The 13,514-nt window shown below is 32.4% G+C and overlaps 3 protein-coding genes across 3 annotated transcripts; 2 read left to right on the plus strand and 1 right to left on the minus strand.

Moving 5' to 3' along the window:
• The first annotated feature begins 3,802 nt into the window (after positions 1 to 3,802).
• LOC145626451 (protein disulfide-isomerase-like) lies at positions 3,803 to 6,905 on the plus strand. The gene is made up of 10 exons (XM_081678887.1): positions 3,803 to 3,969; positions 4,288 to 4,318; positions 4,427 to 4,717; positions 4,831 to 5,019; positions 5,150 to 5,281; positions 5,445 to 5,585; positions 5,748 to 5,867; positions 5,975 to 6,092; positions 6,377 to 6,489; positions 6,601 to 6,905. The coding sequence occupies exons 1-10, from the start codon at positions 3,803 to 3,805 to the stop codon at positions 6,799 to 6,801; spliced, it is 1,503 nt and encodes a 500-aa protein (XP_081535013.1). The 3' UTR covers positions 6,802 to 6,905.
• A 1,156-nt stretch (positions 6,906 to 8,061) lies between these two features.
• On the plus strand, positions 8,062 to 12,040 carry LOC145628699 (protein disulfide-isomerase-like). The gene is made up of 10 exons (XM_081681073.1): positions 8,062 to 8,285; positions 9,182 to 9,212; positions 9,599 to 9,901; positions 10,007 to 10,195; positions 10,337 to 10,459; positions 10,654 to 10,791; positions 11,025 to 11,144; positions 11,243 to 11,360; positions 11,460 to 11,572; positions 11,686 to 12,040. The coding sequence occupies exons 1-10, from the start codon at positions 8,119 to 8,121 to the stop codon at positions 11,926 to 11,928; spliced, it is 1,545 nt and encodes a 514-aa protein (XP_081537199.1). The 5' UTR covers positions 8,062 to 8,118; the 3' UTR covers positions 11,929 to 12,040.
• Positions 12,041 to 12,197: 157 nt separating this feature from the next.
• LOC145628700 (protein DOG1-like 3) lies at positions 12,198 to 13,405 on the minus strand. The gene has a single exon (XM_081681074.1). The coding sequence runs from the start codon at positions 13,223 to 13,225 to the stop codon at positions 12,338 to 12,340; it is 888 nt and encodes a 295-aa protein (XP_081537200.1). The 5' UTR covers positions 13,226 to 13,405; the 3' UTR covers positions 12,198 to 12,337.
• Between the last annotated feature and the right edge of the window lie 109 nt (positions 13,406 to 13,514).

The following is a 13,514-nucleotide window of genomic DNA, read 5'->3' on the forward strand; positions in this document are numbered from 1 at the left end:
TGTACAGTACGGAATATGAAGTATCATTAATTGGCTTTTATTTCTTGTCTCTCTTGTTTTTTGGAACAAGATTTTTTTTTTTTTTTTTTTTTGTGATTTTAAGATTTTTTAATTCCTCTAATTAATGGTCGGATATACATTAATACATGACTTGAGAATATAGAGGATTTTTGAGATTTTATTACCATCTGAATTGTTAAATACTACTAATTTGTCTATGCAATATCTAATTTTTTAATTTATTCTTTTTTTAAAGGATTTTTGTTTGGAGTTAGTGAATGTTTTTTATAAAAAATTAAAATTGGTAATGTACAATCCTAGTTTATAGCTGAGAGGATCAGATTCTTGCATGAGATATTTATTCAATGATGAAATTTGAGGATATAATGGCAATATAACATTTTAAATTTTTAACTTTTAGGATCGAATCTAAATATATGTTTAGTAGGATGCACTTCGTAATAGTTTACTAATGTAATAGATATAAAGGATATAGATACACTGTAGATTCGATTATACCGCATTAATTAAGAGATTTTTTTCTACTTTATTTATCATGCATTTTAGATGAAAAGAACTGAACTTGATGATACGAATTCCTTCCATTCGTTTATGCTTAACAACCTTAGGCCTTGGCCTAATATATGCCAAACCAGGATAAATGTTGAATCATGCAAAGCCTAATCCTCCTTAGAGAGTTGAGCTATTTTATAAGAGGAGGTCCTATGACCTAACCGAGGCTCACACTTGTACCTAGAGATGGTCACTAGGTAGGGTTAACCATGACTTATTTGAACAAGTCCAATCAATGGTTTGCCCAAGTTTGAATTGATGATAAATTGATAATTGATCGCACACTCAATACATCCAGCTTTAAAAAGATAAATTGTTGTATAATTGACACCACAAATCTAGTAAGACACTTAAAACCATCCTAACTCAATAGTCATACCAGTTCAAGTACACATTAAAAAATAAATAACCGTACCAGTCATCTCCCAACATGTGAATCACACGCACCTAGCCTAACCTAGATCGATCAACCCATATACACCATCCCAAGTAGAACTAAAACTCATCCCAAGTCGGATGAGCTCGAGTCAACCCATATACATCATCTGATCAACTTATTAACTTAGCCAGGAAGAATGGCTTAGGTCATTCTTGTGTCAGAATTTTACAACCTAACCTAGATCGATCAATCCACTCACCAATCAACTCCATCTACTTAATAATATCAAAATACTACGAATAATTGTCTCAAGTACTAAATAGTTGCACCGGCCATTTTTTTAGGGTCAAACTTATCAATCTTTGACCGTAAATTTTTACTTGTATATAAGAGAAAAAAACGTTGTCAAATGAGAATTATTGGAAGCATAGTGGATCAATAAGATAAGCATCTTAAAATAATATTTACTACCTTCGATTTTTATTATTTACAACTTTGGGATTGTGAGATACGTAGTATAAAATATTCCAAAGTTGCAAATTATAAAAATCGGAGGTAGTATTTAAAATCTAGAATTAAAATATTTTATTGTCAAATTAGTCTTGCCACAAAGTCTTATATGTGGCTGGCCATACCGTGGAATGAGGGTTACTTGGTCAGTATTAAAAGGGTTACTTCGTCCTTGTTATAGAGTTACTTAGTCAGTGTTATAGGGGCTACTTTGCTAGTGTAACGGGGTCACTTGGTCAGTATTAAAGGGGTTACTTCGTCCTTGTTATAGAGTTACTCGGTTAGTGTTATAGGGGTTACTTTGTTAGTGTAATGGGGGTTACTTGGTCGGTATTAAAGGGATTAATTCGTATTTGTTATAGAGTTACTCAATCAGTGTTATAGGGGTTACTTTGTTAGTGTAATGGGGGTTACTTGGTCAGTATTAAAGGGATTAATTCGTATTTGTTATAGAGTTACTCAATCACTGTTATAGAGGTTACTCGATTGGTATTATAGGGGTTACTTAACCAATATTATAGGGTTACTTTAAGTGGCCGCACACAAGACGTGCTATAGTCTTGCATATGTGGTAAAAAAATTACTTTGCCTTTAATTTCCAACCAAAAAAAAAAAGCCACCTTTTCAGACGTGCACATCACTTTACAATGGAATATTGTTACACATTTACATTTGCTCTCACTAAATTGAGTATGTGTTCATCCTAAAATAGATCTCTCATATATGATGACACTATTACTAATTCTGTTTAAACAAAATAAAGTAATGCTGGTGACTTGTTTACTTAGTCGTAAATGGTTGTTAGTTTTGATGATTTAAAATTTAATATTTCTATGTAGTGACTTTAATTAAAATGAAAATATACTATGAGTACATTAATAATATATACTCTGTAGACAGTGGCGGAGCCAGGATTTGTAATCCGGGGGGACAAATTTCGAACGTTTAATAAATCGGCAAAAATTTTAAGGAAAAAAATAATCAGATCACATAAATTGTTTATTATATATTTGAAATTGCATATGAAATATGACAACTATAAACGAAGTATATACATTTTTAGGACAAAAAATTTATTCTTTTATGGCAAAAGAGGAGCTGTTAATAGTTTCATTGCATATTAATAAAATTATCAACGAGCAAAATAATTTTTTGTTGGTGAATCCCCAATTTTAAGTTATGTAATCCTCAATAATTGATAAATACGATTTATCAAATAAAAAGCATTTAAACAAATTGATACTAGATATAAAGGGATTTGGGTTACATTCGAAAAAAAAAGAAAAAAAAACCATAAACACGACTTTATTTGACTAATATACTATATATAATGGGATTTGGGTTACATTCGGAAATTAAAAAAATACAACTTTCTTTGAGTAATGAATTTATTACAATTTGTTATGTAAATAAAAACTTTGAGACCTAGTTCCAAACAATTAATAAAAATTAAAAATAGAATTTAGGCACACCTAATAAAAGAGATAAAAAAAAACGAAGATATGTATTCATAACAAATTGATGAATAACACATTAGTAATCATTATCAACATTTAAGGCGGCACTTGATTAAAATTTTACAAGAAAAAGAAGTTTAATGGGAAAATAAAAAATTTAAAAAAATGCATGGACAAAGAATCAAACCCTTGATCAAAGGGAGACATAAGCCTTACTCAAAGTACAATAACCAACAAGCCATATTTAACCTTTTATGATATAAATGCTTTATGTAATGTATTTATTCTATTTACTGTATCTGGTTAAGCTAACATTTTTTTTTTTGGAAAATGGGGGGGACAGCTATCCCCCCATGTTCTAACGTGGCTCCGCCACTGTCTGTAGATGTGTATGTTCATCCTATAGTAAAGTTAAATTTGGTTAGTTTTATTTTTAAAGGATACTTAAATTGATAGGAAAATGATGAATTTTCAAAAACAAAAATTTGATCTAACTATGACTAATATGAGGAAACGCTGATAGTAAATGCGGTAATGAAATTATAAAATTATACAAAATTATAGGATAAAACAATGTTTATTGTGTCATCATTAGAAGTATGTATTAATAAGTTGACTTTTAAATTGTGTTATAATTTATTAAAATGAATGTTGTTGCACTTCCATTATAATTTGGTCTGACTTAAGTATATATGATGACACTATTACGATCCTATTACAAGAAATAATTATACAATATTATTATATTATATCCTAACACCATACTCTAATTTCTCTTATATAATTCACAAAATGGAGGATATTGATATCAACATCTCTTCATAAAATTTCCACTACAACAAAATTAAGAAGAGGGAGGAACTGAGGAAGGAATTAGAGGTCAATGGCGTTGACTTTAAGGGGTTTAGTGCTGTGTTTGGTTGTGGTTTTAGTATCACTAGTATGTAGAATTCAAGGAGAGGAAGAATATGTGATTACTTTGGATCATTCCAACTTCACTGATATTGTTTCCAAACATGACTTTATTTTTGTCGAGTTTTATGCCCCTGGGTATGTTTTTTCAACTATCTTATTTGCGTTATCTACCGTCTCCGTCTCTATCAACTTTTTTGTGTGTGAGACAATTACCATCTAAACAAGAAAATTTTTTAGAAACGAAGAGAGAATATGCTATGATTTTAGAATATAATATAGTAGTAATGATTAATGACTGATGCTTGAATCTATAGTACTCCATATTAAAGTCGCAAAAGGGATATTAACTATTTATACGGTATATATGTTAGACTTGAAATTGAAACTCGTCCACAAATATATTCTTTTATAGCTCTCTCCTTAAATCATAATCTCCTTTAATTCTGTTTTCAGGTGTGGGTTTTGCAAATCACTTGCTCCAGAGGTAATAACAAACTTAATTAATATTAATTATGGATTTGAAACATTTTTAATCTAATCATAACTCCTTAATCAATCCTCATAATATGATCTTAATTTTGTTGTTTTACAGTATGAGAAAGCTGCTTCTATACTAAAGAAGCATGACCCTCCGGTCACCCTAGCGAAAATCGACACATATGAAGTTGTAAACAAGCCCATTGCTAGGCAATACAGAGTTAGTGGTTACCCAACCCTTAAAATTTTTAAAGATGGAGGCAAAATTGTACAAGATGAATACAAAGGACCGCGAAAAGCAGAAGATTTAGTTAAGTATGTGAAGAAACAGCTTGGTCCTGCATCTGTTGAGATTACATCAGTTGATGATGCTACTACTGTCATTGATCAAACCAGGAGTTTCATTGTTAGTACACTTCTTTAATTATGTTCTTTAATTAAGATTGATTATTTGTGTTTATTATACGTGACATATATGTGTACAAAATTATAACATAATGTTCAAATGTTCATGTACAGGTAGGGGTGTTCCCTGAATTTTCAGGGGAAGAATATGAAAATTTTACCAAGTTAGCTGAAAAATTGAGAAATGATTATGAATTTGTTCATACATTGGATGCTAAGGTTCTTCCTAGAGGCGATTTGTCGGTCAAAGGACCAATGATTAGATTGCTTAAGCCATTTGATGAACTCTTTGCTGATTTTGAGGTAATTGTGAGAGTTGAGAGATTATATTTTGTTAATTTGATATTTTTCTAGTTTATTTTGTAAATGGTTGTGTTAAAAAGTATAATTACAAATTATTGATCATATTATAATTTTGCTACATGTTTAATAGGATTTTGATTTGAGTGCCATGGAGAAGTTCATTGTAATAGAAGATAACCCTTCAGTCACTGTGTTTAACATGGATGAACCCGGAAATCCCTACATTGGTAGATTCTTCTCCGAAAGAAATCTGAATACCAAGGTACTTAAGGCCGGCCTCTTATATATTACTTGTATTGACGCGTATTCCCTCTGTTTGAGACTAATTGTGACATTGATAGTGTAATTGTTACATTTTTATCAACGAAATTAATTTCATATGGAGTCACCTAAGTAATACCAATCTTTGTTATATATTTTGGCAGGTTACAATGATTTTGAACTTTGCTAGTGATAATGCTGCCGCACTTAAGTCCAAATTTTATGATATTGCTCACCTACTCAAAGGTGGCAAAATAAGCTTCTTATTGAGTGAACTTGAGTCTAACAATGAACGTCTTCTTAAGGTTAGAAGGTTACAAATCTTACAATCCATCGCAAAGCTCATATAATTTCAAAATCTAGTTCAGAGTTAAACGTGACCTAATATTTAGAGACGGGAGATTTATTTATATGAATACTATTTTAATCTAAGATGTTTTCTTTCTGTTATGTTTTGGACGATCTAGTTTTTCAAGCTCGACGAATCTCAAGTTCCTCTCATCTATATACAAGGAAAAGGTGACAAAAAATATCTCAAAGCAAATGTTGAACCTGATCAAGTTGTGCCTTGGTTCAAGAAATTCCTGGTTGGATTCTTGTCATCTAAACATTTATTTGTTTATTTTTCAATTTATTTATTTATTGAATTTTGTTAATAATTTCGAAAATAATTTAATTTAATGCTTATATATAGGATGGCAAGATAAAAGAAGACGTAAAATCACAACCTATTCCTCAAGAAAACAATGAACCTGTGAAGGTGGTGGTTTATAAGAACTTCGAAGATATGGTTTTCAATTCTGGGAAGGAAGGTACAAATTAAATTTTGCTGAATGTTATAATTATTACTCCGAAGTTATTTTAATTAAGAGTTTAGATATTTTTTTTATGTCAACTTTGTGTCCATCAACAATAATCGACCATCTTTAATGTCAATACCATATATCTACATCATCATTGCCGGTGTATATAATTTCATTTAACTAAGGGAAAACGACCCTCATACATGCTTTTGAGAGGAAATTAAAATATCCAGTTTGTGAAATTAATTATATTAATTTAACCACGTGCACAATTGTTGATCCATGTATTACAGTTTTGCTAGAGTTCTATGCACCTTGGTGTGGCCATTGTAAGAAGCTTGCCCCAATCTTGGATGAAGTTGCTCTCTCATACCAAAATGATCCAAATGTTTTAATTGCAAAATTTGTAAGTTTTAATTTATTTTAAACCACTCAAACTTCAAATACTAGGTATGAATCTAGCTGTAACATAACTATGTTACAAAACACTAAAATAAATGCATTATTTACCGATCAGGATGCAACTGCAAATGATATCCCAAGTGATAAGTTCGTCAAGGTTTCAAGCTACCCAACCATGTACTTCATATCATCAAATAAGGAGATAATTAAGTACAATGAAGGTAGAACGAAAGAAGACATTATAAATTTCATTCAGAAACATAGGCATGACGCGAAAGACAAGGATGAACAAGATTCATTTAAGGATGAATTGTGAAAAAACAATTAGCTTGATAAAAAAATTATTTCAAGAATGATTTGATCTTCCAAATAGACCAATTTTCAAGGGGATCATCATCAATTGTTCTAATTTCTCTGTATTTGTGGACTTTGTAGTTCTGATGTTGACGGACAAAATGTCTAATGTTTAATTTTGTTTATATATTACCCCGTAGTCATTTGATCTTGCTTTTTCAATCAAGCATCAATAAAAATTACATGTTTTCATATCGTATTTTCAGGAGTATATCAAAATTTATGTCACACTAAATCTCATTGTAGCCAAACACAGTTTCTTAAGTATATAAACCTCAATTTAAATCAAACTGACAACTTACAAATTAAATAAAGATAATTTGACCTAGTTGAGTCCAAAAAATTCCAATATTAATGGATACACTTGTTAACGACATGTGCTAGCTTTTCCAAATGATAGTTTTATTTGACTTAGCTTAGTCTTCTTTTTTTAACTAATTTTCTCAATCCAATTTAATACACTATTACTTTATATACTGACAAAATTAAGATCAATATTAATTTGTACTTTGTATATATGAACTTGGTGCCTAGAATTAGTAGTACAATTTATTTAAATTTGGAAAATTTGTCAAAAATAACACGACCTTTGCCCAGTCTTCCCTAAACAACACCACCTTTGGATTATTCCACAATAACACCACCTTTCCTATACTTCTTCCCAAAATGAAACAAAATTATGGGTGACCTGGTATTGCAGGTAAACTTGATGACGTGGCCTGTATTTTGGGGTAAAGTCAAGGATTGACTTAAATTCCCCCTCCCCTTAGCCTACGTGGAATTAAATGCCTCAACACATATCAAATTGAGTTCACACAATCAAACTAGCTAGGATCCTCAATCATGATTTCATGAACTAAAACACTTATAACTGTGATCATTATTATAGGATTATTAACTGAAATTAGATAATCAAACATGATAATGTGAGTAATTAAGGCAGATTCCCATCCACCAATAATTTATAGAAATAAACTACCACGATTCAATTATTTATACATTTAATTTTTCATATCTCACTATCAATTTTTTTTTTTTAAAAAACAAATAATGATTCATTAGAGCTGACCAAATTAAATTAGACCAATCAGAAACTTCCATGACAAAGCACGTCCAATAACACATCGCCACATCAGCATAACAACTATCAACGTGCTTATCACGTGACATTAAATACACTTCAGACAGTACTCTTTCCTCACTCTATAAAGTAGAATTATTTCAAGATCAATAATCTCTCAAAAAAAAAAGTAAAAGGAGAGCGAAAATTGGTGGAAAAATGGCGCCGAGATTAGAGGTGTGTTTGGTAGTGGTATTATTAGCAACAATTAGTGGAATTAAAGCAGAAGTTGAGAAAGAGGAATTTGTAATTACACTTGATCATTCTAACTTTACTGATGAAGTATCCAAACACGACTTTATCCTTGTTGAGTTTTATGCTCCTTGGTATGTTTCTTCATATTTTTTTTCTTGGTTTTTATTTTTTCATTTTTTGTTAATTATGAATAATGTACGCATTTCTTAATTAATTCATTTCCTTGTGTTTTTTTAGAGTATGTAATTGCTTATATGAAAGTTTTGCGTGCTAATTATTGTTTTATTTGTAAAGAGGTGAATTTGTTCTTTAGTTGTGTAAGTGTTGGAGATGATCTGTCGGTTACTAAGTTAATTACTTCCTTTGTGCCTAAATGATACGATAAGTTTGATTAAATAACCCAATACTCAAGTACTTGTAAGTGATTAAATTTTGATTGTTTTTTTTTTTAAAAAAAAAGTGATTAAATTATGAAATTAGTAAAAAAGAACAATTGACATAATAATTAACATAATAGGGGGGCATTCAATTTCAATCCATGTGTTTCTCGTGGTTTTCCAACAAAATAAACATTGAGGATATTATGGGATTTTTTTCTAAATACGGGTTGGTACCCGTATTCACATTTAGCGTTTAGTTTAGTTTAGTTTAGTTTCATTGCCTATGCTTTTATCCACAAGTCCCTATCAGTTGAGATTTTCATCCATTTTGAATCTGATTCTATTACCAATGATTGTGTAATTATCAATTGATAATAATTGGGATGCCAATTGCCAACTATGAGTATTTTAATTGGTTAAAATGTTCAAAGTGATGAAACCCTAAAGTCTAGACTTATTAGTAAGTAATTGAAATTTATTTAATTCATACTCGTACGTACTTTTTATGCTATCTCTACATAGTAAAATACTTCGTAATTTTTTATAAGAATACCTAGACATATGAATATTAAAACACTTGTAACAAAATATAAAGTGGCTTTAATTTTTTTTTTTTTATCTCACAAATCTTCAATTCTTTGTTTCAGGTGTGGGTATTGCAAAAAACTAGCTCCAGAGGTAACAATTATCACTTCTTAACATTAACATTAACCATTAGTCCATTACATTAACATTAACATTATTTCTATTGTAAAAAAAAAAAAACATTAACATTATTCACACAACATAGTACCTAGAAAATAAAAAACTTGGCTTAATTACACACCGGGATTTTAGCTAAAATTTGAAAATACTCGAAAATGGTAAAATTTCTAAGATTGTAATTCTATGTTAATATCTTACATATACCTTTTTTTTTTTTTTTTTTTTTTTTTTTGAGAACAAATATGTTACTACTTTGTATTAGTTTCATCTTATTTTTTTTATTGATGTATATTAGCTGCTTTATTAGTTGTATTTATTTACTAACATTTTAATACTGTACTAAAATTCTGTTTATGCAGTATGAGAAGGCTGCTGCTACACTAAGCAAGCATGACCCTCCAATCACCCTTGCCAAAGTTGACCTTAATGATGAAACTAATAAGGAGCATTTTAGGTCCCAATTCGAAATCAGAGGATTTCCCACGCTTAAAATTTTAAGAAACGGTGGCAAAATCGTACATGACTATAAGAATCAACCTCAAGTAGCTGATGATATTGTTCATTATGTGAAGAAACAACTTGGCCCTGCCTCTACTGAAATCAAATCCGTCGATGATGCTGCTAAGATCATCAGCCTCATTGAAGAGAAGAAAGTTTACATCGTTAGTGCATTCTTAGCATATTGCTTTAAGAAACTTATTCTTTTTCGGACATGTAATTGAGGTGCGAAAAGGCCTAAAACAATGTTCATTTATTTGATCATGTAGGCAGGAGTGTTCCCAAAGTTTGAAGGGGAGGAATATGAAAACTTCATCAAGTTAGCTGACAAATTGCGGTCTGATTATGAGTTTGGTCATACATTGGATGCTAAGGTCCTTCCTAGGGGTGATTCGTCTGTCAAAGGGCCGGTAGTTAGATTGCTTAAGCCATTCGACGAACTCTTTGCAGACACCAAGGTAAGTGTGGCATGAAACTTGGCAATTGTTATTTTTTGCGACCATCTTTGAAGAATTTGCTGTTTCTGAATTACATACAGAGTTTCTGACAGTTTTCTAAATATCAGCAAATTACTGATTTAATTGTTTTTCCTCTTATAGAATTTCGATTTGGATGCCTTAGAGAAGTTCATCCAAGAAGAAGATGTGCCTTCGGTTATTCCATTCACAATGGATCCCGGAAACACCTATCTTCGTAAGGTCTTCTCAGGTCAAAACACCAAGGTAACAAGATCTCTTAAACTTCCTATTATTCGCGCATGAATACCAACTGATGTACCCTTGCTTTGATACTTTCCATTACAATATACACCTTTTAAAGTTTAGTTTTATGAGTACTTGAATCACTAAAATTGTTTATAATGTTTTGATTTTCTTATGCAAGTCATTAACACTAATTCGCTGTATTACTATTGCAGATCATTATGATTTTGGACTTGAAGAGTGAGAATGCTGCAGCATTGAAATCCCGGTTTAATGATGTCGCTGTCCTACTTAAAGGGGACAACAAATACTTTCTACTTGGTGATCTTGAAGCAAGCAAAGATCTACTCAAGGTTCATGTCCCTTGTTATGTTGCAAAAGATTTTACCTAGGCTTTATATTCATCTTAATGATTACATGTTCATCTTGGAGATATGTTAATAAACTAAGACGATTAATATTCTTAATGTAGTTTCTTAGGCTGATACAGGACTCTTTTGTGACATCTCTGACATGAACAAATACATACTTTCATAACATGTCTATCTAACCAAGTTTTGATTTCTTTGTATTTTGGGAAAAACAGCACTTCAAGCTCGACGAGTCTCTAGCTCCTCTCATCTTTATTCACAAGACTGAAGCTGAGAAATATCTTAAGACAAATGTGGAACCAGATCAACTTGCTCCTTGGTTCAAGAAATTCTTGGTAATTTTTCTTGTGATCAAGATTCTCTCTGTACTTAAAACTGTATTATTGTTAGCAGTAGTCGGTCCGTTCTAAATGCACAAATTAAATGGTTTCAGGATGGAAAGTTAGAGCCATATTTGAGATCACAACCTATTCCTGAAGAGAACAATGAGCCTGTTAAAGTTGTAGTTCTTCACAGCTTGCAGGATATGGTTTTTAACTCTGGCAAAGAAGGTCTATTTCGCGCTACAAGCTGCCTTGTGTTTTAATGTTTCTTTAACTGATTAGAAGTTCTTTCATCGCGGCTCTACTGATTTTGATCTGTCTTTGCAGTTTTCCTTGAGTTCTATGCACCTTGGTGTGGTCACTGTAAGAACCTTGCTCCGACTTTGGATGAAGTTGCTGTATCATACGAAAAGGATCCTAACATCCTGATTGCGAAATTTGTAAGCTCTTTAATTCTGTTTTTGTTTCACTTGAAATTACATTATTTTGGCTAGTGAAGCAATAACAAAAAACTGATACATTTTTGTCCTGTTTTCTTCTGATATATTATTAGGATGCAAGTGCAAATGATGTCCCAAGTGACACTTTCAAGGTTGAAGGCTTCCCAACCATGTTCTTCATTACTAAAAATAAGGAGATAATCGAGTACAATGGCGGTAGGAAAAAGGAAGACATTATTGAATTCATTGAGAAGCACAAGACTGATGAGAAGAAGAGTGAGCCCGAGATCAAGAGCGAATCAGAGAAAGCAAGCAACAATGTCGATGAAACAGTTGCAACCAAGGATGAATTGTGAAACTCATAGCTCAATTGTTTCTTTTAATGATAATTTCATTCCGTTTGTCTTGATCTTTTACTCTTTTCTTATTAATAAAGAGGTGATGAAAGCTCACCTATTTTTCCATGAATTTGTTACATCTACTAATTGTGATCTCAAACGACGACTTTGAAAAAAATTCGATGCAAATTATTCACTTTTGTGCAAGGTAAGGGGTTAATTGATCCACTTAATGGTTGAAAATAAAAGTACAATAACCTTTTACCCCATAATTCTCTGCAACATGATTAAAGAAATTAATGATCAAATATAATTTCGGAGATAATAAATAAAAAAACCAAATGAATCTCATATGAGTACAAATAAAAGAAGTAAAAATCTCCTAAATAATCTCTTTTAACACACAAACTTATTTGTGCTTAATTAACTAATGTTGTTGTGGATGAGCAATAGCATCTTTCTTCATACCCCAATCATGAACCCTTAAATGAAGTTCAGCAGCAGCAATCAAGAAATGAACGGCTTGGATTGGACTTAAGATGTCCACCATATTTCTAAGAGTTTTCAACCGTAGATCATCAGCCTTCCCTAAAATCTCCTTAAACTTGTCTTCCTTAGAGTCAAGTGTTGACTCAACTCGTTCTTTCACTAACTCATTCCCAACTCGCCCTATACTTCCCGAGTCGCGCATTAACTCGGTTGCTATGTGTGATAGCTCAACCATGGAGGTATCGGCTACGGTGTCTTGGTGAGCTGCAAGAGTTTCTGATAACTCTCTTTCTTCTCTTATTGTTTGAGCTTGCAACTCGTTGACTCGGTTGAGTTGACTTGGTGTAAGGTCACCTAGGTTGGTCGTGCGTAACCCCCGAAGTAGCTCACCGAACCCCGCCTCGAAGTGCAACCCGGCTACCGAGTATAACAAGTGGAATGCGGAGCTCGGTCTCCAACCACCAATCCAAAGGAAGGACTCCTCGAGGTGGGACCGCCACGAGGGGGTCATCATCCCGAGGACGTCGTGCTTCACCGACTGGTACTTGACTCGGTAGTAGTTCTCGTAGTGGCACATGACCCGGCCCACGAGCTCTCGTAGAGACCGAGTCAACTCAGGACGTGGCTGAGTTGACTCGGCGTGAGCCTGGGACGCGACCTTGAGGTCATCAAGGTCGCGTGCCTGGTCACCGAGCCATCGCTCGAAAAACCCGCCAAAAGATTCAGGCCCGGGCTCGGGATCCATGCTACACGATCCCGAGCCCTGGGTGGATGAGGAGGACATGGATTTTTCTAGGTGGTGCTTGCCTGTATTCATGTAGTACATAGAGAGACCAATTGAATATAATTTGGTGGTTTGTTAAGTTATAAACAATTGGACATCATCAAATAATATTTGTAAGAGAGAAAACAAAACAATGTAATGGTGATCAAATTCATGTACATACTATGGTTTATATATGCTAGAATATGTACAAAGAAGTAGTGGAGTAAAGTGTAGGAATACAAAGGGAGATGAACTAGCAGGTTTTCCTCTATTTCACAAATTCCAATTAAGCTAGTTGTATAATTAGATTTACGTAAGAAATGCATGGTGAGATGAGATGACAAGTAAA

The sequence above is a fragment of the Chenopodium album genome, chromosome 4 (assembly GCF_948465745.1).
Source record: "Chenopodium album chromosome 4, dcCheAlbu1.1, whole genome shotgun sequence".
Lineage (NCBI taxonomy): Eukaryota > Viridiplantae > Streptophyta > Magnoliopsida > Caryophyllales > Amaranthaceae > Chenopodium > Chenopodium album.